Source organism: Ruditapes philippinarum, unplaced genomic scaffold (genome assembly GCF_026571515.1).
Source record: "Ruditapes philippinarum isolate M1 unplaced genomic scaffold, ASM2657151v2 ctg326_1_1_1_1, whole genome shotgun sequence".
NCBI lineage: Eukaryota > Metazoa > Mollusca > Bivalvia > Venerida > Veneridae > Ruditapes > Ruditapes philippinarum.
Window position 1 is genome coordinate 445,250 of NW_026864526.1, and position 23,117 is coordinate 468,366.

The following is a 23,117-nucleotide window of genomic DNA, read 5'->3' on the forward strand; positions in this document are numbered from 1 at the left end:
TATGGTCCAATGCAGTTTAATAATTGGGAAGGCTTTAAACAGAGCTATTGATTTAAGTTATGCTCCCATGTTGTAGGTATAGTACTGTAAAAATTTGTTCCGGATGTGAAGGTTTTGAAAGATAATAACTGTAACAGTGGCTTGAAAGAGTTATGTAATAATGTTTACAGAAAGTGCAAAATTATGCTATAAAGTTACACATTTGATATAAATTGATGTCAATATTTGAACACTGTCATGGTGCTTTTCCTTAACCTTTTTGTTTTATAATTCCGGAGAATAGTGAATAGCATTTTATTGAATGAAAAATGAATTTATTTTTTCAAGTTTTAAACATTTTAATATTTATATAAAGTATTGATGTTTTGTGGAATCATTTAATTGTTAGATATAGTTTAAAGTAAGCAAAAAGTTGAAGACTTTAGAAGAATATGAGTTCTTTGGAAATTTTCTGTTGTAATTGTTGTAATAACTCAATTTTTGGTTTCAAAAAATATGTAGTCATTTAGTTAAGATAAAACATAATATTATCTGATTATGACTTTAAAGTTTATTGGATTTTCGGTACGTATTATTCCAAGGACACGTTGAATCCCCCTCAAGTTTTTGGCATGGTTTTATGTTTTTTGTCCCCCCTATTTTCCTGCTTTCAACGAGAATTTTTCACTCGTTAAGCTGACAGTTATTTGCTAAATCGTGTAATCTGAAAGCGCCCTGTTTTTAACATATAATAGTAATTATAATGAGGATATAATGTAACACAGATATTGTGTGACTGAATTATCCCAGCACTTCACTGAGTTATGATTTTATTTTGTGTTGACAATAAAAAAAAAACATACACTTTTTTTTGCACAAAAAATATATACAATATTAATTTGCACTGTTTTAGTTTTTATATTATTATCTTAAAAGTGTATCATAGGGCTCTATGATAAAATATTTTTAGCATTGTTTGTGTACCCAACAAGCTTTGCTTTTGTGATTTCAATGTTTGCTTAACATTCACATGACTGTGATCCGATTTCTAGGTAATGTTTGTATCTTTTTCATAGATATTTCAATAAACACAATAACCAGTCAGTGTGATTCACTGCCATTGGTTAATTTTAAATTCAAAAATATAAATTCAGCCAATGAAAACCAGTCTATTTAATTGACTTGTTTTGAAAACCATTTATTTTGGGAAATAGAGTGTGGTGTGCATTGCATTTGAAAAGGGCAACATTTAGAAATGACCAAAATGGTTTAAATTGTTAGCAAGTGAAGAAATAAAGTGAATAGAGCTAGGCACTTTCTTTCTGAAATAGATTTCATATAATGTGTTGAAATAGGCGATCACCAGTGTAGAGCCAGGCCAGCCTGTATATTCCTGCAGTTTAACCAGACTGCCGCCAGTATACCAGAAACTGGTTAGACTGACAAAATGACAGTCTGGCCTGGCTCTAGACTGATTTAAAAGATTAATCACGTTACATTCAAGTAGGTTAAGAGGTTTATCATTTTGACATCATTTTTGGACTTTGTTTTTTAACCTGTGCTTTAAAAGAGTCAGGCTTCGCGAAAGTTGCCGGACCGTCGGACATGTCCGGCAAAAATCAGGCCGGTCCGATTTTTTTTCCGGAGTTCCGGACCTTATGTCCGGTACGAATACCGGGATATATCCAAGACCGATCAAGACCGAGTTTTCTCCCTTGATTAAAAAAATGTAAAACGAGTTTTGATTCGCCGTTTCATTATAAGTGTCCAATACATACGACTGTCAATAACCAAAATGACGGTGTTACTACATTATTACGCTGGCGCTACGCCCGGCAAAAATCGTAAACTATCCAATGAAGAAAAAAAAGCGAAACAAAAGGAATACGAGTCCAGGCGCCCGCCGAGAAAATTTGTGGGTACCCGGTAAATGGAAAAATGGCTGCTTTGATCATGAATGTTTTGATTTCCAGACAGAGTCCATCCACAGGTGCTTGAAACAAACTTTTTAAAGTTTTATATGGGCTATATACTATATATCTTTATATACATATATAGACTGGTTATGTAAAATATTTGATTATGTGACTAGCGCCTGTGAGTCCATCAATCTGGATAAACTAATTTTTTATTTAAAGGAATAAAATTGTGTTGCAAACCTTTAAAAGTTGTTATGTCTTTAAAAAAAACACCAAGGTATTACCATATACATATATTTGGGGGAAAAAATTCGGTCAGACAAAAGTTCTTTCGGTCAGACAAGAATTGAAAGTTTGTCTGACCGAATGTCAGGCAAATTTTTCAGCAGTTTCGCTAAGCCTGAGAGTGATAATGTGTATCAAAAGTTGTCATCAATGCTCAGATAGGGATTTTTAAATTATTATCTACTGACATAATGAATGACCTATTTGGTTTTAATCTTATTAAAGTATTTGTAGAGATAAATATTATCTGTTACATATAGGTTATATCTAATCATATTTTTGCTTTTATTATCATATTTCAAAGTTGTTGTAGTCATGTGTACTTTTTAATCACTTTTACTACGTTATCTATAAACAGCATCAAAAAAGAAACTTTGAATAAAATGAAAATAATCATGCAAAATAGAATCCCCTCTAGCTAAGACAAAGTATCAGTCCAAAGGGGGGAATTTTCATTCTTCATATGTATAAGAATGTATGTATTATTTTAAAGAACAAATGGGCTGTGTATACTGCTTTTATTTCATTATTTCAACGTATAAAAATATTGATAATAAAAATGTTGAATAACATATTAGTTAAGATTGCTAATTTGTAGGAAATTATGTTTAGTCACTGGAAAGATTTCACTTTCAGTTTTATGCTAGAGCTACTGCCTGGGCATATTATCATTTTCATTTTTTGAAAACATAAAAGTTTTTAGTTTGTTTTGGTTTTGTTTAATTCATGGTGGAAGATTATGTATGACATTCCAAATGCTTATTCAAGATTATTGACCTATATATTTGGGTAATTTGCTTTTATGATAGCTATAATGAAAAGTTTTATCATTCTTTGTGAGCTATTTCTTAATATTTTGGCAATATATTGAAAGAATCTTTCCTTTAATTAGGTAAAATTCAATAAAGGGAGTAGCAACAACAGCAGAGTTACAAAAATTTTAAAGAACTTTTGACCCCATTTTTGAAAAAGATATATAAAAAATAGTCATTAATAGTTATTTGCAACAGGCCGGTTTTCTGAACCCTTTGAGAGAGAAAATCTCTGGCAGTAGAGCTTTAAAATGTAATTATATATATTATAAAGGTCAGGAATTATGTATTTATTGGTTATATATAGATTAATAGATTTTACATAATGTATAATATATTGGCTTTTACTTTTACTTTAGATTGGCTATAAAGTGGTTCTTGTATATTTGATTTAAATTCAGGCGTTCAGCGCGCGATCATCATTGTTATAAAATGGCATCATGTCATAATGTAATCTTGAATGCACACAATATCATTTTGAAATAAATAATTTCTGTGGTTATTGAATATTAAAGTGACATTATACTTATTTTTAGCTCGACTATTCGATAAGAATAAGTAGAGCTATTGTAGTACCCCGAGCGTCGGCGTCGGCGTCAGCGTAACCACTTATGTTAAAGTTTTTGTAATAGTTCAAATATTTTCAAAGTCCATTGACATATGGCTTTGAAACTTTGCACACTTCAGAGCAACAGATAAGCTTTAAAAGTGAATTGGGTATTACTCCATCATTTCCTTTGGAATTGGGTATTGGCTCCATTTAATTGGGTATTCCAAAACTCGATACCCTATGATTTCAAGATCAATTGGGTATTCAATTATAAAGATATGAATTTAATGGTTTCAATAGCAATAAAATTTAAACGGTTTTAAAAAGAAAATAGGATTAACAATTTACTAGAACTTTTCACAATTGTTTTATTTTTATATAAAATGCTCATGTTATATTTCATAATATTTTTAACAAATTCGTTTTCTGACTGATTTTTGATTATTTATGACTGTTTTGTTTCAAATCATTTTCCCTTTTGCACGACGCCATATTGCTTTCAAAGCGTCTATTGATACAGCTGGGACCTACTTATTGACGGTCTCGGCAAAATCAACGGTCTCTGCCGGTCTTTAAGGACCGTCGACCTGAGTAGACAAATCGAGGGTCTCATGCTTTATTGACGTGGCTTAGTCGGTCATTGGAGACCGGGGACCGTCGAAGACCGGAGACCGTTGATTAGTTAGCATTGATTCGGAAATATTCGGATAGCATGCATATCGATATAATTTGTCCAAAACAACGAGCGTACGACAGATAAATTTTGCGATGATGAAAATGACAATACGCACGGGTTTTTAAGACAATTGCGTATTTTATTTTTTTTAATGGGTTTTGATACGCATTCTTAAAAAATCAATTGCGTATTTTCTAAAATTAATTGCATAAATACGCAAATACGCACCTTATCTGTTGCTCTGCACTTGTTCACCATCATGACCCCAACCTGTAGACAGGAGGAGGTAACTCTATCAAGCATTTTGACAGAATTATGCCCCTTTTTGGACTTAGAATTTACGTTAAAGTTTTTGTAATAGTTCAAATATTTTCAAAGTCCATTGACATATGGCTTTGAAACTTTGCACACTTGTTCACCATCATGACCCCAACCTGTAGACAGGAGGAGGTAGCTCTATCAAGCATTTTGACAGAACTATGCCCCTTTTTGGACTTAGAATTTACGTTAAAGTTTTTGTAATAGTTCAAATATTTTCAAAGTCCATTGACATATGGCTTTGAAACTTTGCACACTTGTTCACCATCATGACCCCAACCTGTAGACAGGAGGAGGTAACTCTATCAAGCATTTTGACAGAATTACAGTACAGATATCGAGGAATATGCAAATTCCTGCGAGTATCGAGTAATCTCAAAAAGCGTGACTCCGAGTGGATTATAAATTTCTCGGGTGAAAAAGAGTGACTCCGAGACAAAAACGAGTGACAATTTTGTCCGCGGGACTCCGTGAATCTCCGAGTCAAAAAGAGTGACTCTGAGAAAATAAGACTGATTTGGTACACGTATGCTTTATTTATTTATTAATTAATATAATGCTCTACCTCTCAAATAAAATCCTTCATTGCATGTATTATTTATTCAAAATAACAATGTTGTCGAAAATTCTTCGTTGATGTAAAGTATCACAAGTGAAAACGAAAGTAGACACACTTGATTCATTAATTAATTAAAGGAAAGAATAACCGATGATTTCCCGCAATTCCCGTAACGCGCAGTGTCAAAAACCTATTTAATTTAGTATTCTAAAATAAGAAAATATTGATGAGCTTCTTTTTTGCATTGTTTATACAAATTTATAATTATTATGTAAGCAAAAAAAAGAAGAAAAAAAGGAAATACATGGCAAAACAACCACGTGCTTCTAAAGGTCGATTCATTCCATTGACATACTATCGTAAGGGAAATTATACTTTGTACCAGAACTGAATAAAAAAAACAACATTTTCTTTAAGACAGTTTACAAATTATTCTTCAGTGAAATGCATCTGCCTTGGAAAGTAAACTTCTGAAAAAGGTAATTTTATACTTTTAAGTCAGGCTTTTAGATAAATTGGTACCAGTTACATAAATGATACCAAACTGATTTCCATGTGAAGTACATGTACGTCTCCTTTTAATTGTTGGTTGATAAAAAATCCGTGAAATACGAGATGTAAATACATCATTCCATACAATGCACTAGCCAAAACAGCGACACCCTATGTCGGCATGTATACAGTCCTGCTTTTAATATTAATGTATTAATTTATTTTACTATTGCTTTCAGAACAATATAGTTCTAACAGAGTTAAGAAGTTCGATCTGCTAAGCAATTCTACCGATGTTGGCAGCACAAGAAAGGACATCATTAAGGAATTAATTTATGAAATTCTACCGATGTTTGCAGGGGGAAACAACAGGCACTGCGTCGTCTCAAACATAAAACCATGAATTATAAAACAGCAACAAGAAAATTGAGATTGGCAGTGATTTTTAAAGGCATCCCGATCTTTTTAAATCCACATACGTACATGTACAATGCATGCCCGCTTTCTAAGACGGTCAAATATGTTCATATGCTATAATAAAAATATTGTTTTATCGTCTATGAACAGTACATGTACGTGAAATCGGAAGTAGAATAATCTTTGTCAAAACTGTTTTTTTTTATTTTTATAAAATGACATGATATAGATGATGTACACACCATAAACAAATAAAGCAAAAAGAAAAAGAAAACAAGCAAATAAAATGATCATTTTATTCTTTGCTGTTTTTATTTTTTGTCAATCTTTGTAAAGCTGATTACAGGTGAATGAATTACGGGAGCAGTGCACTAGGTAAGTTGAACGGCCTCTGTCAACTTGTTAACTCCTCTATAACTTGAATTCCTCCATAATGCCTGAAATAAAAAAACAACAACAAAAATCTTAATTTATTAATGATCATCACAAGACAATTTACTTTTGATTCCAATATCAACATACATCTACATATGACTTTGATAACAGAATGAGATCGACAGATTTTCGGAGCTATTCTTGAAATAAAATTACAACAATATATTACTAACATGCAGCTTTATTTAGAAACGATTAGGTTAATGTTAATTCTCAAAAATTATATATAAATCAAGTGTCTTCTAATTAAAATTAATGTTAAAAACGGCGGACGTGACAGGTTGACACGTAACTAAAATACATGTAAACAATGGATGTATGAAGGAACGTACATGCATCATGACAATTTTTAAAACTATACAAACCAATATAAAAGTTGGGAAAGTCAATTTTTTTATGTGCACATGTTATCAATGATTAAAATATTATGAAGATCGAAACTCATTTTCCACATTGAAAAAAAAAACACAATACAATATGTGACACCTGAAATAAATTAGAACGGCACGTTATCGGTATTTGATGCATTTAGAAACATTTACATCTAAACAAAAATACGATGATGTATAAATAAACATACAAAAAATATAGAAATTTCATAAATTATAACTACATAGATTAATTTCGTCAAAAGGAAGTTGTAGCTTTTTCTCTCGAGGAACTGTCGCAGTGATTTAATAGGACAAGACAGACATTTAAGATTAATGAAGTTTATATAATTAATTCAATTCTTAAAGAAGTATAAAAAAAAGCTGGGCCGTTATTATATGGATTATTTTAATCGTTTTTTTTTTTTGATAGAATTTCGGGTTCCTGTGGTTATTGCTACTGACCTAATTAATCGGGATAAAAAATAAACTTGAGAACTGATGACGCTTGCGGTAGTGATTTTTTCTAATCAAATGTACCTTTCAACTGTTTCAGGGTAAATTGAAAACAACAACGGTAAAAATCATCTTTATTATTTTCGAAAAAAAAATTAAATTGCACTTGCATTTATTTACACCAGCTAGACACCGACACGGAGTTACGCGTTAATTCTCTCTCGGAGTCACGCGCTTTTATTTTCGTCTCGGAGTCACTCTCATCACACGTTTCTCACGCGGAGTCACTCGTTTTTATGGACAAATACTCTCGCGGAGTTGCGAGTGTTTTCCTCGATCCTCCGAGGATTTTGCATATTCCTCGATATCTGTACTGTATGCCCCTTTTTGGACTTAGAATTTACGTTAAAGTTTTTGTAATAGTTCAAATATTTTCAAAGTCCATTGACATATGGCTTTGAAACTTTGCATACTTGTTCACCATCATGACCCCAACCTGTAGACAGGAGGAGGTAACTCTATCAAGCATTTTGACAGAATTATGTCCCTTTTTGGACTTAGAATTTACGTTAAAGTTTTTGTAATAGTTCAAATATTTTCAAAGTCCATTGACATATGGCTTTGAAACTTTGCACACTTGTTCACCATCATGACCCCAACCTGTAAACAGGAGGAGGTAACTATATCAAGCATTTTTTTTTACTATCAAGCACTAAGAATAGTCGAGCGTTGCTGTCCTACCGACAGCTCTTGTTTCACTGTCAAGTTGAGATAAATGAGTTAAAGCGGCCTTAAGCTATATTTTAAAACTTTATTGTTCTGTTTTATAGTGAATATAATTTTTTGACGGGTTATATGGACCTGATTAAACTGTGATGTGTAAAAAATCATTTATACACGTCCATATAACTTGTCAAAAAAATCTCTGTCACAAATTTTTGATACAGTAAAATTCCTTTATCGGAGGAATAATAAAAATTAGTTCATAAATTGACAGTAGCTTTATAAATAGATGATATAAAGTTAAAACTTGATAACTATTCGTGATAATTATTTGATGAAAAAGGACATTGAAGACATACCCGTATATTTTTTTTTTTGATAATTTTTCAGCAAAAAAAAATTGCAACATGTAGAAATTTTTAGAACTTTGAGCTAACACCCAAATCATAAAAAATTTCTATAAAAAACAGTCCCATAAATCATGTCAAATTTTCAAATTTTTTTCTTTCATAATATACATCACCAAGAACAGGATAAAGCTACCCCCCCCACTTATATATTAAAATCGATAAAGATATTGTCTATTTTTTGGGTTTGTCTGAAAATGTTGGACAAAAAAGTTTTTTTTTGTGTATGCTAATTCTACTGCCTTTCTACAGCCTTGAAACTACTTTTTGTTTGAAACTCTAAACTTGAAGTACTATAAATGTTTGTGAATATTTCTTCTGTAAACTGGTTCCGTATGTTTTATAAAACTTGCTTGTAATATTTCTAAATTCATTTCATGCAGTTTGTGTTATGAAACCAATTGTCTTGTTTTCGATTGGTCAGATGGTGAAAATGATTAATTGAAGCCATTTGAATGACCCTAAAAATTCTGGTATTGTAAGGGGATATTGAGTCTGTTCATGAAAGGTATCTAAACCCTTATGATGACAATTTATCATTCCAAATTCAAAGTAGGGCAAGGTCCATTTTACAGATTTAGTGGTGAAGTTTATAAGGTATAAACATTGTCAAATAGTCTTTGAAAAGTACAACAATTAAGTTTTGGGTACAAAAATGAAATAAAAAATCATAAAAAGTCTAGATATATAAGATTTTTACAAATGACTCTTGCTTGTTTGAAAAATGCAGCAACGCTTTTTGTGAACTGGTCAACAGCTTTCTGCCCCATTAAATCATATGATCTAAATTGAATGACAGTGTCATTGTACTGTATCAACACCCATTAAAGATACTTAGACCAGTGAGGTACCAGGTTCATAAATTGATTGTTTACTTTATGGGCATTAACCTTGGTGACAATTGAGTGGTTTTAGAAATATACACAAACATTTCCTTAACATAAAACCGTGTTGTTATCTGCTGTACTTCATACCCTATAGCCCCTCAAATTTGTTTAAATGTTCAAAAAATAAAATAAAATTTAAAAGCCATTTTGTCCAACATCTCTGAGATAATGAACCTTTCTCGCTTAATTTCTGTCACAGGTAAACTACCAATCAGAAATCTTGTTCCATATCAGATAGCCAATTGAAAGGTGTGTTATTTTGGAATGACCAAAATAATTTTCTTACACTATCAACCAATAAGAAGGCCTTTTGTTATTTCTTCAGTCAAATTAAAATTGCTATCATCCAATCAGAAAAGCTGTTACATAAATTAAGTGAGAATATTTGGAAGGTTTATTGTCTCAGTGTGATATTCAGTAAGGGAAAGTAACAGAAAGTCTTGGTGGTAGGACTAACTTTAATAATATTTTCAAAATCTGGCAAAAGTAGCAAGGCAACAATGACAATTCTTTATTTGACCCCTGTTTCCATGCCGAACCTATGTCCTTTAGATAGATACTGTTCCTGTCAGGGTTGATCTTGAATAAGACTTCTTACAACTGTTACTTATTAATGTAGTTTTCTTCTTACCCATCAGCCTTTGCTCCCTTAAATTCAGGATTTTAATAGCAAAGTAGTCCATGATCGTTGGCTTCAATTTTTCAGTAAAAAAGCAATTATGGTAATTTTTGGAAAAACTAGCATTTAATAAACACTATAAATTATATTGGCAATGTTGGAAAATATGAAGCTTTTTGCAGTAATTGTTATAATGTAATTGGGTCCGAAGTCCATCTTTTTGTGTGAAAATAGATTTTAAGGTATTATCTATTGTCATCATGTTTGTGATTTTTCTAAAAATTAGCAGTACTTGAGTGTGATATTATTCCAATATTGTTGATAGTGATGTTATGGTTAAACAATTTTCATCACATCTTAACATCCGCGATTATCATCTTCCATCATTATCAGTCATCATCATTATGATAATGCTGAATTATAATGTGATAAGTTTATTGAGGTTTATTGTCATCTTTATTATATTGTTGTCACTGTTTTCTTGTTGTCATCAACATTGTCATTGACAATGTCATCATCGTCATTATTATCGTCATTGTCATCAACATTGTCATTGACAATATCATCATTGTCATTGTCATCAACATTGTCATTGACAATATTGCAGGCTGTCCAGCGTCCCTAAAATTCCTAAAAAATCCTAATTTTTTTCAGTTTGGCTAAAATTCCTAAAAAAATGAAAAATTCAAAGGGAATTCCTAAAAATGCCCTACTTTTTCACTGAAATTCCTAATTTTTTTTATCTTTTGTTATAACATATCCCGAAACAACCATTTTTCAATCACAACCTAAATTTTAACACAGTCTATGGCGCTGATGTCATATCTGACTAAATTGCATATGTCACTTGTTGTATTTACTTCAACTCCTGCAGAAATGTCATACTTGATTTATTGCCAGATGTTATCAGAAAAATAATAAGAAACTTTTGTTTTAAATGGAACAATGAAAATTATCCGACTTTGACTATATCAAAATGGTCACTTGTTTAAAATAGAGATAAAAAATTTCAAAGCAAGTTATATTTTTTATTTGCTACAGAGTTTTATCATTTACCTCAATCTTGGGTGTATTTAAAGCAACTATTTATGATGTACCCACAACATTTCATCAGACTGTATGTAGGGGACCTTTTTAATAAAATCTTAATTTTTTTTTTTTTTTATTTGTAATCAAGTTATTTTCAAGTGATGACTGTAGAATAGATCTTTTGTAATTGATACCAGCTGGCAGATCTAGACAAGTTTTCATATTTGGTAATATTATAAGGTGGGTAAGGTAAACTGGCTGTAATGATTGGATGCTTTTACCATTTTGCACCCCAATTAGCGTACTAAGAAGTGACACCTTCAGCTGCCCTTTTTGTACACATTAACATGAGTCATACCAATGCAATGTACTGTAAATATGTTATAACATTAATTGTATGGGTTTTTTTTAAATCTGGAAAAAAACTGTTAAAAATCATTGCATAGATTGACTCTCTTGTGAAATTTTCTACAATTTTTAGTAGCCCTGATTTATTTTTAACAAAGTCTTAAGTGGTGAATACCCTGCTGTTTGAATTTAGATTAAAATATTCCTGGGAATGACCTGAGTGGGTCATGTCGTTTTTTTGGTTTTTTAAGAAAGATCAAGACTTGTTCAAACTGTACCAATCTTAAAATGAATAATTGTTGATAAATTTTTTTATGCATTTATAGCTAGAATAAATTTAAAGCATAATTTCTCCTTCCATTTACTATTGGCAAATAACAGCTTAACTAATTGAATATTGGTTGTTCTGGGATACTCTTTAACTCTTTACTCTGGAATAACTTTAATAATGTTTTCATTCTAGTTATGTTTTAATGTAGTTAAGTTTTTCAGCTCTTATTCATAGTAGGTAGTTAAAGGCAGTTGAACAGTGAATCTATTTATTAACGGGTGACTATTGAACACTGGTAGACACTTTTGTTATAACTGAACTAGAGCATTATTTGTGAGTTACTTACTTTTGTATCAAATATGCAAAGTTGAGCCCAAATCATGGTCTTTTGGGGCCATAATTTAGTTATAAAATTCCAAATTTTAGCCCTAAAATTTCTTTTACTTTCCCTAAAATTCCTAATTTTAGCCCTAAAATTTCTTAAAAATTGCCCTAAAATTTGCCCTAATTTTTTGCCAGAGGGTGCTGGACAGCCTGAATATTGTCATTATTATATTGTCATTAACATTGTCATTGACAATATCATCATTGTCATCATCATCAACATTGTCATCATCATTGTCATCGACATTGTCATTGTCATCGACATTGTTATTGTCATCATCATTGTTATCATCATTGTCATCATCATTGTCATTGTCATCATCATTGTCATTGACATTGTCATCATCATTGTCATTGACATTGTCATCATCATTGTCATCGACATTGTCATTGTCATCATCATTGTTTTTGTAGTTTCTAGTCTCATTGGTCTTACTTGTTCCGTATGTCCATTATCATCAACATTATCATCATAGTCATTGATATCATCCTGCCCACCAGTATCATCATTTTCAATATTGAAATAGTCATCATGATCATATTATCAGTACTATCATCATCATCATTATCATCATCATCATTAAATAAATATCATCAAAACATCATCATCATCTTCATTATCATAAAAAACATCATCACATCATCATCACCATCGCCATAGTCTGCATCAGTAGCGCTAGACATTGAATTTCATACGAAATATTTTACTATAACTTTATTGAATAACTGTCTAATGTAATATTGTATTATTCTCTCCCACTTCATATAACATTGGATTTCAACACACACACACAAACATGTAAGTTGAAAAATAAGAATGAATGCATCATGCCACTTGTTGTCGTGTAATTTTATTTTCTAGTTTCATTTCATTTTGGTTAGTTTATTGTGTTCAAATTCCCTATTGTTTTGCATCAAGTGCCTGCATTGGAATGCTCCCTGAGGGGTTGTTTTCAGCTGTTTACTATTTTTAGATTGTGTAAATTCCATGTACTAAAAAAGCCCCCTCCCCCCCCCATAAAAAAAAATAAATAAATAAAATATTGAATTTTTTTTATATTATCTCAAGTCCATTTCACACTAGATACTTAATTTATAGCTTTGAATATTTTTCCTTCATTTGTTCATGGAATTTATACAGTATTAAAGTACTAAACTACTTTTTTGTATCATTTTTTGTTGACATTTTGTTTTTAAAAAAAAGAATGGACTGATTATGTTGTTCCTTGGATGTAAAAAAGAGGTTGTTATTTGAAAAAGCATAAATATATACTTGAATCATCTTAAATATGAAAAAAAAAATGAATTCTGAGTGGGTAAAGTGATGCAGAAAACGACACTTTTGGTCAGTAATTACCTTGACAATGTCAATATATATATTGATTCATAGCATATTTTGCTTATCAGATGTTTTCAACTTCTCTTTCCTTACTATGTTGTAGTTTAGAATGTTTGATGTTGTAATATTGTTGTTGTTGTTGTATAATTGTTGTTTCCTTATGATAGTGGCCCATTTGTAGATAGTTTTTTAACAGTTATGTATTAGAAATAAATTTCCTCTTCCTCCCTTATGTCCCATTATGTCACTGTGAGTACGTCTAATACTATATATGTTTATTATGCTCACACTGATGAACTGGTAATAATAAGTGCAGGAGGAGATTTTACACATTGTAAAAGAACCAGACATTTGTAAATAAATCACCATGGTAGATAGTTCTGTAAGAAAACACAGTTATAAATGGTAATTTTGGAATTTATTTATCAGTCTTGTGTTATATTAAGACATCCTGCACACTATAGCACCTGTTATCTATGGTGCAAGAAAGTACAATTGATTGGATGTCTTAAAATAGAAAGCTGTTAAAGAGATTTCAAAATTGGAGAAAAGAAATAGATCTCAGGGTGTAAATTGATGTAATCATGAGACTAAAACAAAAAGCATGATATGTTTACGACAGGGCTTTTATATATTAACTGTATGTATGTAAAGGACTGGGAACACTGAAAGTGTAATTAATTCAAGTTGCATGCAAGATTGTTATTTGTTTGTCTGTGATGCTATGTCTGTGTAGACTGTTGACTAAGAATCAGTTTTGAAGGATTGGCACAAAATGGTTGTAAAGTATGTGAAATAGAACAATGTACAGATATACCGCTGTCTTGCGCTGAGCAGGTGATTCATAACAATTGAAGAGTCCACTGTCCTCATGAATATTAAGTGTAGATTGCATAAAAAATGCACACAAAAGAATCCCATTGACGTGATAAATAATGGAATAGTAAATCCACTTGGATTTGAAAAGAAATAAGCAAAAAACCACTTAAATGAATACAAGATGAAGTCAATTTGTTTTGACTTATTCTGCACTTTGAATTCCCATCAAGGATGTTAGGCTTGTCTTGGTAATCATTAAGAAAACCGACGCATTTAAGTTGGATCGTAACTTCTTTATACTTTACACTCTGTCATATTACTTGATTGCGGTTTAAAAATTGCAGTTCAAAGGGCAGGACAATGTGCAAAACAGTTGTAATTTGATATGAAAAAAATTATTTCTGAATTAGGAAAACAGTAAGATAATATTGTATCAAACACACAGAAATCATTTCACATGAATACAGTATAACCTGTGAAGAGCAACATCCTGTGGGAGACAAAGAAGTTTGGTTGTTGTTTAGAGGTGTTGCTCTAAAGGTCATTTATTATATGGCAAAGTTTTACTTTTGGAAGAAATGATACTGTTGTTGTAAAGAGGTAAATGCTCTAAAAAGGAAATATTTATATATGCAAGTAATGCAGTCCTGGATTAACAAATCCACAGAAGGTAAATGTTCTTTTAAGGTAGAAATAAATGTATATGCAAAAAATGCAGTCCTGGATTGGCATATCCCCAATAATTAGTATATCCCACAAATACTAATGATTTTACAGTAGTTATTTAAGGAATATTAAAATAATTGTACCAGTGATGTTGTAGAAATTTAGAATATTGTATGCTAAAAGGCAAGGAAAAAGGTTGCACTCACAGAGCAAGCATGAAAAGTGATATGAAAGGCATGAAGCCAGATTAGTTTACCAGACTGTAGTCAGTTCTGGAGAGAGAAAATATGACATTTATTGATGATTCATTCAGAAAATATCATGGAATTTTAACACTCAGTCATTGTAGCTGTTGTTATTTTATATAAAACCCCTAAAGTGGTTTCCGATTTTTGTAGGGATTTTTCAGAAGAATGTTCCATAGAATTTGAGGGTATAGAGTGAAATTGGTCTATCTGCTTCTATTTCTTTATAGAAATGGACCAGTTTCACTCTTAGCCCTCAAGATGATTTTTAATTTGTATATTATGGGGAAAAAACATGTTTAATTTAAAAAAAAAAAATTTTTTAAATTTTTTTTTTGACAGATAAGGGCAGAAACATTACACTAGAATTAAGACAAGATTAAAATGAAAATATAAGAAGTAAATAATTTGTATAGGGAATTGTAGCATTCACTATTGTGTATATATTGTATACCGGGTATATACTAATGTGTATTGACAATATAAATCTGTTATATTTTAGACTGATGAACAGAGAGAAGATTTTGGAAATATACCACCAGCACAAAGAAAAGCCAAGTTATGTAAAAGAATAGATGAAATACGAAAACAAATAGCGCATGAAACTGCGGAAAGGTTCGTACATATCAGTAAAAAATCATGATGCAGGGCTAAAGTTGTGTACAAAAATTAAAACGACTATAATTGAGACCTGTAACTTAGAACTCTGGAAACAGACTTTATCACCAGTATCAAGCCAGTTCAATCTGACCTATCTGTGTTGATAGATCAACTTCAAGTTCTAATCTTTGTACCCTCCAAAATTGGTAATAGACAGTTTTAAAAGTCAAGCAAAGTCAGTTTAACCGTTGTACTGCTGAAACTGAAAGTGGATTAGTCTTTTCTACGTGAATAGGGCCAGGCTAGTCAGCACATTCATGCAATCTGACAAGGCTCTTTACTGTTCAGTGTTGGCTAACTTACTTAAAATTTTAATCTTGATATCCCCACTATAGTTAATGGACAGTTCCAAAAATTTGAACTTAAGTCAATTTAAGATATTTAGCAGGTTATAGGTAAAGAACTTGGGCAGGTTTATGGTTAAGGCCATCACTCGCAGTAACAGTGATTAAAAGCCCTTAGAGCAACTATTTACATGGTTTGATCTGTTTTACTGCTGAATGATATTTGTTTTGAGTTCTTTTGTAACTGATGCCATTTTGTGACTGATTTCAGAGAAGGGATGATCAAAATGAAGGAAGTATACACAAACAATACAGCGTTAGGAGATCCAAACTCAATAGATAAAAAATTAGATCAAAATGCAGAAAAGCTCAATCATTTACAAGGTGAACTTAAGAAAAACCAAGTAAGTTCTTTATTTTTTTGCATTGATATTTTTAATTAAATGATTATGTATTTTGAGGTTTTCATTTTAACACTGTTGTAATTTCCTTTGGGACATTACAATTTTTTAGCGTTAACTCCGCATTTGGTGTATTTTGCAGAAACAGTTTCATAGTCTTAAGCCTGAAGTGTTATGACTAAAATTGAGAAATTTTTTGTATTTAAAAGATTATTGATAATGACAGTCTTAACTTGTTACTATTATGTTACAACTCATGGTATTTTCTGATTAGCTATGCAGATGAACATTGGCAAATTGTGAGATTTAGTGCATGCTATTGCAGAGTGATTTGGTCCTAAGTCAAATGGCTTTGACTAAAGATGAGACAGTATATTGAAACGGGTTAAGTGCAAACACATTTAGTCATAAAGTTGGTCTTACTCCCTTATGCACAATACAGAATAGTCCTTTAAATAAAAGAAAATAATTTCATGTGTCTATCGCAAAATGTTGGTAGAAATTTGAAAGTTGAAATAACATACAAAAACGATGGTATATGATTGCAGGATTTCCTCCACGACGCGGAGAGTGAAATGAGTATGAGGCGGCATGGCTCCGACGACTCGATGACTCACAGCATCACGTCGGAGGGTAGTAATAATATACAAGGGTCGGCGCCCGGCACACCTGTACAACAACACATACCACCTGAAGAACTTTACGAGTATGTAACAGTTAAATTTTTCTTATTTCGATTGTGTGAAGTTCCGGTCATTTTGATTTAGACTTGTGTTTATTGTTCAAGGAACGCTTTATTTTGCTCAATATGATTCTGTTTTTTTATCACGGAAATGTTTATTTGTGATACTGTTCATTTAATGAAGGCACATGTGTTCTGACAAATGACTTCTGAAACTTGTTTTGGTAACTAAAAACGAAATCTCTGGAAGGGATTAAACATTTTAAAAAGTGAAATGACAACATTGTTATGTTTTCAGATTCAAACAGATAATGCCTTTTGTTTGTACTAAGTACTGTAAAAAGTGTTTCCAGTCACTTTTAATTAAGATGTCACATTTAGAGTGAAAATAAACTGAACAAGTTTTGGCCCAAAATTGTCCCCTCAGGGACTTTGGATACTTTCATATGAGGAAGGTGGTTAAGGAAAATCGGTGGTTCTACATGCCTGTTTGTGGCTGGAATAATGCACAGAAGGGTACCTGAGGTCTTCTTTCACTAGTAAAGCTTGAAAGTCACCATATGACCTATACTGTGTTGGTGTGACGTAAAACCCAACCAAAAAAAACAACAACAAAAAAGAACCAACCATTGAGCAATGAACCAGTAAACAATTGAATATATATAGATATATTGATAAACCTAACATAATGTAAGGTAACTCAGCTTTGTAATTTGTTGTTAGGCACTTGCTTTATCTAGTACTGATGCTTTAGTTACAAACTTATATTAACAGGCTTATCTAAAACATGTAAGATTTAAAAAATCCAGAAATATGGGAGATCCCTTGAAAGCAATAAAAAAACAAAAATTATACGAAAACAACAGGCTCGGTTTGATTGAGTCTGTCCATAATGGATAATGAAAATGTGCAACATTTCTCACGCCCCCAAACACTAGAAATCAATCAAGGTAAATGATTTCTTGATCCCATTGTTTATTGGTGTTGTTAGTTAGAAATTTGACCAAACAATTTGATAGATCTACTTATAGATTGTCTGTCAAATTGTTATATTGGAAATGAATTTCATTTGTCTTTATCTACAAAAATTACACTTTTCATCATTTTGCTGATAACTGTATAATTAGTTACCTGTTCATGTAGTATTGTAGATGTGCATGTAAAAGCTGCTGATTTTAAATTTCTAAATTGTTTGCCCAAAATTCCAGCTAGTTTTAGAAGCAGCATTTTGGTTTCAAGGCTTTCTTTATCATGATTCTATTAGAATGTTGTTTCCATGACATTGTTAACCTTGACCCTTTAGAAAAAAAAACGAAGAAAAATACAATTCCTGTTTGAATCAGTGAGAAAAAAAGTAATTTTGATGAAGTTGAAAAAAAATCAAAACAGGAAAGGTTTAGCTGTAGATTATAAGCAAGCATAATATAAACAGCATCTTTGTTGATTGTTGTTAAAGTTTTTTTTGCTACTTTATTAATTATTGTTTGGAATTTGTTGTTATTTCTTAAATAATATTTCTACTTAAATGTGTACTAATTAGTAAAATGATTTTTTGAAAAATTTCAAAAGTTTTTATTGACTGTGGCTTTTTCATATATGACCAAGATGGAAATATATTTAAACTTATTCAGACATGAAATATGTTTAAACTTAAGACGTAAGTTAAGACGTAAATTAACTTAACCAGAAATAAGACAAGAAATAAGTTAAGACATATATTAACAGTCTGTTGTATTGACCATCATAATCCTTTTCCTTCATGGAATGACCATCAATCATTGGATATGTCTCATGTTACCATGGTATTTATTTGCTTTCCAGTCGAAGATCTAGTAGAAATAGTAGATATCGGTAAATTAGCTTTATTTTTGTTTGTGCTCATATCTTAGATGTATTGTTATTTTGCTACTGCCTGTGCTCTGCTGCTAGAAATATCTTACAGTCTCTAACCTTAGTTAACAGTTAAAAAACAGAGAAAAAATCCCTCTTTGCAGCCCTCATGTCTGTAGATTCTGAAAACTTTATTTCTCAAATTTCAAACAATATTCTTAGACACACAACAATGGCATTCACTGACTTAGAATAGAAATAGAAATAAAAATTTAGTGAATAAATGCATTTTGATGTCCTTCATCATCATCATCATTATCATCATCATCATCAAGTATATAAAAATCTTTTCATCATCATCTACATAACAATCTTGTTATAATTATCATCATTTTCATCATCATCATCATTATCAACTACATAACAATCTTGTTATGTCATTATCATTATCATCATCAGCATAACAATGTTGTAATCATCATCATTATCATTATCTTCTACATAACAACCTTGTTATGTCATTATCATTATCATCATCAACATAACAATGTTGTAATCATCATCATTATCATTATCTTCTACATAACAACCTTGTTATGTCATTATCATTATCATCATCAGCATAACAATGTTGTAATCATCATCATCATCATTATCAACTACATAACAACCTTGTTATGTCATTATCATTATCATCATCAACATAACAATGTTGTAATCATCATCATTATCATTATCTTCTACATAACAACCTCGTTATGTCATTATCATTATCATCATCAACATAACAATGCTGTAATCATTATCATTATCAACTACATAACAACCTCGTTATGTCATTATCATTATCATCATCAACATAACAATGCTGTAATCATTATCATTATCAACTACATAACAACCTCGTTATGTCATTATCATTATCATCATCAACATAACAATGCTGTAATCATTATCATTATCTTCTACATAACAACCTTGTTTAATGTTATAGAGCATAGGAAAGTTATTTTATGAATACGGTTTCTGTCACTCTTCTGTCATCACTGAAAACAATTTGAAGAAAAAACAAGTTTTTGGTTTGGTAATAAATCTGCATGTTGATGTGAGAGCTTATATACATACATGGAATAATGCTTTGTGCCTTTTTTCTGTCATGGACAGAAATATTAAATGTTTGTGTGTACTTAATAATGACCAGTGTTTAATGTTTGCAATATAGCAGAAATGTTCTGTTTAAGTGTGTTCAATGTAGCCAGAAAGAAAAAAGATGGAAAAAAATCAGTTTGCAGTGTAAAAAGAATTTTGGCTAAATGTTTTGTTACCTCCTATAATAGGTTACCTAATTTTTATGTTTTTTAAGAAGAAGAAATGTTCTTTAAAGTGATAGATTTTGTTTTTATTTATACAAACTTTTCTATCTATTCAGGAAAGAATGTTTTTTTTAAACATTTTTTTATCAAAATTGTTATTTTTTGTTAGAAGCAACAAAAACTAAAGAATCTAGTGTAATGAATTTATAAAAAAAAAGGAACATGCTTTGTTCTAAGATATAGTTCAAACTGTCACTTGAGGTAACAAAACATTGGAAATAGTATGTTGTTATTTGGCATGGTACTAAAACTTTGCTGGATAATAATTCCGCTTTTCTTTACCTTTCAAGAAGAAAATATAAAATTTCATTTATTTTATTGAACAAAAGAGATGAATATGTTGCATTTTCACCACTTAGAAAAGAACGTTGTATTATTAATTATTGTTGTTTTTAAGATAAACACAATTTCTATTGCCCTTGAAAAAAAAAAAAATTGTTTAACCTATGCTCTTGTAGTATATTATAGAAAAAAGAAACATATTTTGCTTCAGCCCATCCAGAAAAAGATACATTCTTTGCTTTACTTCTTCTAGTAAAAAGAAACTTTCTTTGCTGTTGCCCTTCCAGGAAAAGAAACATTCTTTGCTTTACTTCTTCTAGGGAAACAAATCAGTTCTTTGCTTAAGTCCTTCAGAAAAAATAGAAATTGCTTTATCCAAGAAGAAAGAGATATTTACCATATAAAAAACTTTTACTTATCAAAAAAAAGGAATATGCATTGTCTATTATTTACCATGCAATAAAACAATTCTTTATTTGTTATGTTACTTTAATCATTGACTTATTTTTGCCATGTATATGACATCAAATCATTTATTAACATTTTAGTGTTCAATCAAATTTAAAAAAAATACTTCAGTTGAATTTTATGCTATTTCTTTAGAACAAAACCTTGTGGCCCTTACGGGGGAGTTTTGCTTTAGTTTAGATGTACAATCATATACCTGAGAAAATTTACTTTTGATCACAAACCATACATGTATATACATGTATATATTTATATAGAAAACTTGAAATTTAAAAATAAAAGAATAATATTTAAAGGTATCATTTTATCTTCTTGTCATATGGATATTTTATTGGAAAATTGATGGTTTTGATGGACAGCCAGTCTATAAATGCCATAATGTCTATATCCTTGGGCTGTTATTTTATTGGTTAAATTTGAAAGATATAAATTTGATTATGTTCTACTGGATATGGCTTAACATAAGTCCTAGTAGATTCTTGGATCCTACACCTTCTATTGTAAGTTAATATTTATGAACCTGGATCAATAGATCAGGAGGGTGTATTTTTATTGGTCAGTCTGTCTGTTTGTTATGTCTCTCTAGTAAAAAAAACAACAACAAAAAAACAACAACAAAAGCAACCTTGACCAAAGAACAGAGGTTACCCACTTACAGTCTCTAAATTCTATAGGTGAATGCATGCAACTTGATGAACTTCCCAAGCTAGACCCACTTACAGGTCAAAGGTCAATGTCAAAGCCAGGGTTATGGTGTTTATTTGAATGTAGCAATTGTTCTTAAATATAAAATGGTTGTTTGTCATTAAAAAGATTATAGAAGAAAAAGGTTATATAACATACTCAAAAAGACTTGTTTTCCAAATTAGATTTAAAAATCCTTCCTGATGTACTGTTTCAGAAAAATTGCTGAGTTTATATATTGTAAGAAAATAAATAAAAGGAAAAAAAGAAAACATTGTATTAAAACTTTTTTGTTTTGAAGGAAAGAAAAGCAATCAAATAAAAAACCCAAAAGGTAATGTAAAATCAAAATTATGTGAATGCAAAATGTACATGTATATTTTACCCTTTAGCCTGCTGATATTGAAAGTGATTACCTCATTCACAGGTACAGAGCTGGTCCAGCCTGCACATCCATGCCGTCTGACCAGGCTCAATAATGTTGGTTGTCAACTTTTAGCTCACCTGAGTATAAAAAAAGGCATTTATGGAAAAACTTGATTACATTGGCACTATTTCAGGTGCAGATATGAATGTTATGATGCCAGTTTAAGTTTATAACATTATATCTGCCTTTCTTTTATTGCTTACAATGTTAATTCAGAGACTTTGAATAATCAGGTGAGCAATGTTAGGGCCATCTTTATATCCCTAAAATTGATAATGGACAGGTCCAGAAATGGAAATTGGACAAGTCTATTTAAGAAATTCAGCAGGTTAAAGTTTAGTACAAATGTATATTACTGGTGTAATTAATGACTAGCTTAAACAGGGTGTTGGTAATGAAATTTAAGAGTTTTCAGAAATATATGTGAAATTTATTGTAAAATTAGGACAATGTAGCTATTAAAAATTTAAGACGAACATAATTTTGATTGCCATGGTAATATATGTAATTCTAGTGAGTAATTTATATTTTGAAGCAAATCCTTTTAAGTAGAATGTACATGATTTTTATGGTTTCAGAGGCAGAGTAAGAAATTGGTTGGATTCTTAGCCCGGTTTGGAGCGATGCTTTTCTTTTTTGGGTCATTATATATTATATGCATAAAAAAAATAATTATTCTGGAAAATCTAAAATAGTAGTACACAATTATTAGAAAAAATATTTCCAGTCCTGTCATTCCAAATTTCTTAGTGGAGTCCCTTTAAAAGTATTATTTTAATATTACTATGGTTATATATGTATCTTCATTGGTAAGGTATGTTACACTAGTAAGATGACATAGTGTGGTTTGGTTATATATAGTAAACTAGCATCAATATAATTATTATAAATATGCATCAAAGGGGAGTGATGTGGTAAATTGAACTTTTAAGTTATAGAACATAGAAAGCAGATACATTGTATGATAAATGTAGTTTATGAAATACTATATTAAAGGTTACTGGAATATAGAAGTTTCATTTT

The 23,117-nt window shown here is 30.8% G+C and overlaps 1 protein-coding gene across 7 annotated transcripts in view; it reads left to right on the forward strand.

The window, feature by feature from the left end:
- Positions 1 to 23,117, forward strand: part of LOC132725935 (cdc42-interacting protein 4 homolog) — a 64,874-nt gene that overhangs the window by 26,842 nt on the left and 14,915 nt on the right. For 4 of the 7 annotated variants that reach the window (XM_060711158.1, XM_060711155.1, XM_060711152.1 and 1 more), the window contains exons 10-13: positions 15,506 to 15,618; positions 16,219 to 16,351; positions 16,897 to 17,054; positions 18,852 to 18,881. In XM_060711158.1, coding sequence (XP_060567141.1) covers positions 15,506 to 15,618; positions 16,219 to 16,351; positions 16,897 to 17,054; positions 18,852 to 18,881 — 434 coding nt within the window. The remainder of the gene's footprint in view (positions 1 to 15,505; positions 15,619 to 16,218; positions 16,352 to 16,896; positions 17,055 to 18,851; positions 18,882 to 23,117) is intronic. The other 3 variants (XM_060711156.1, XM_060711154.1, XM_060711153.1) reach the window with 2 other exon arrangements.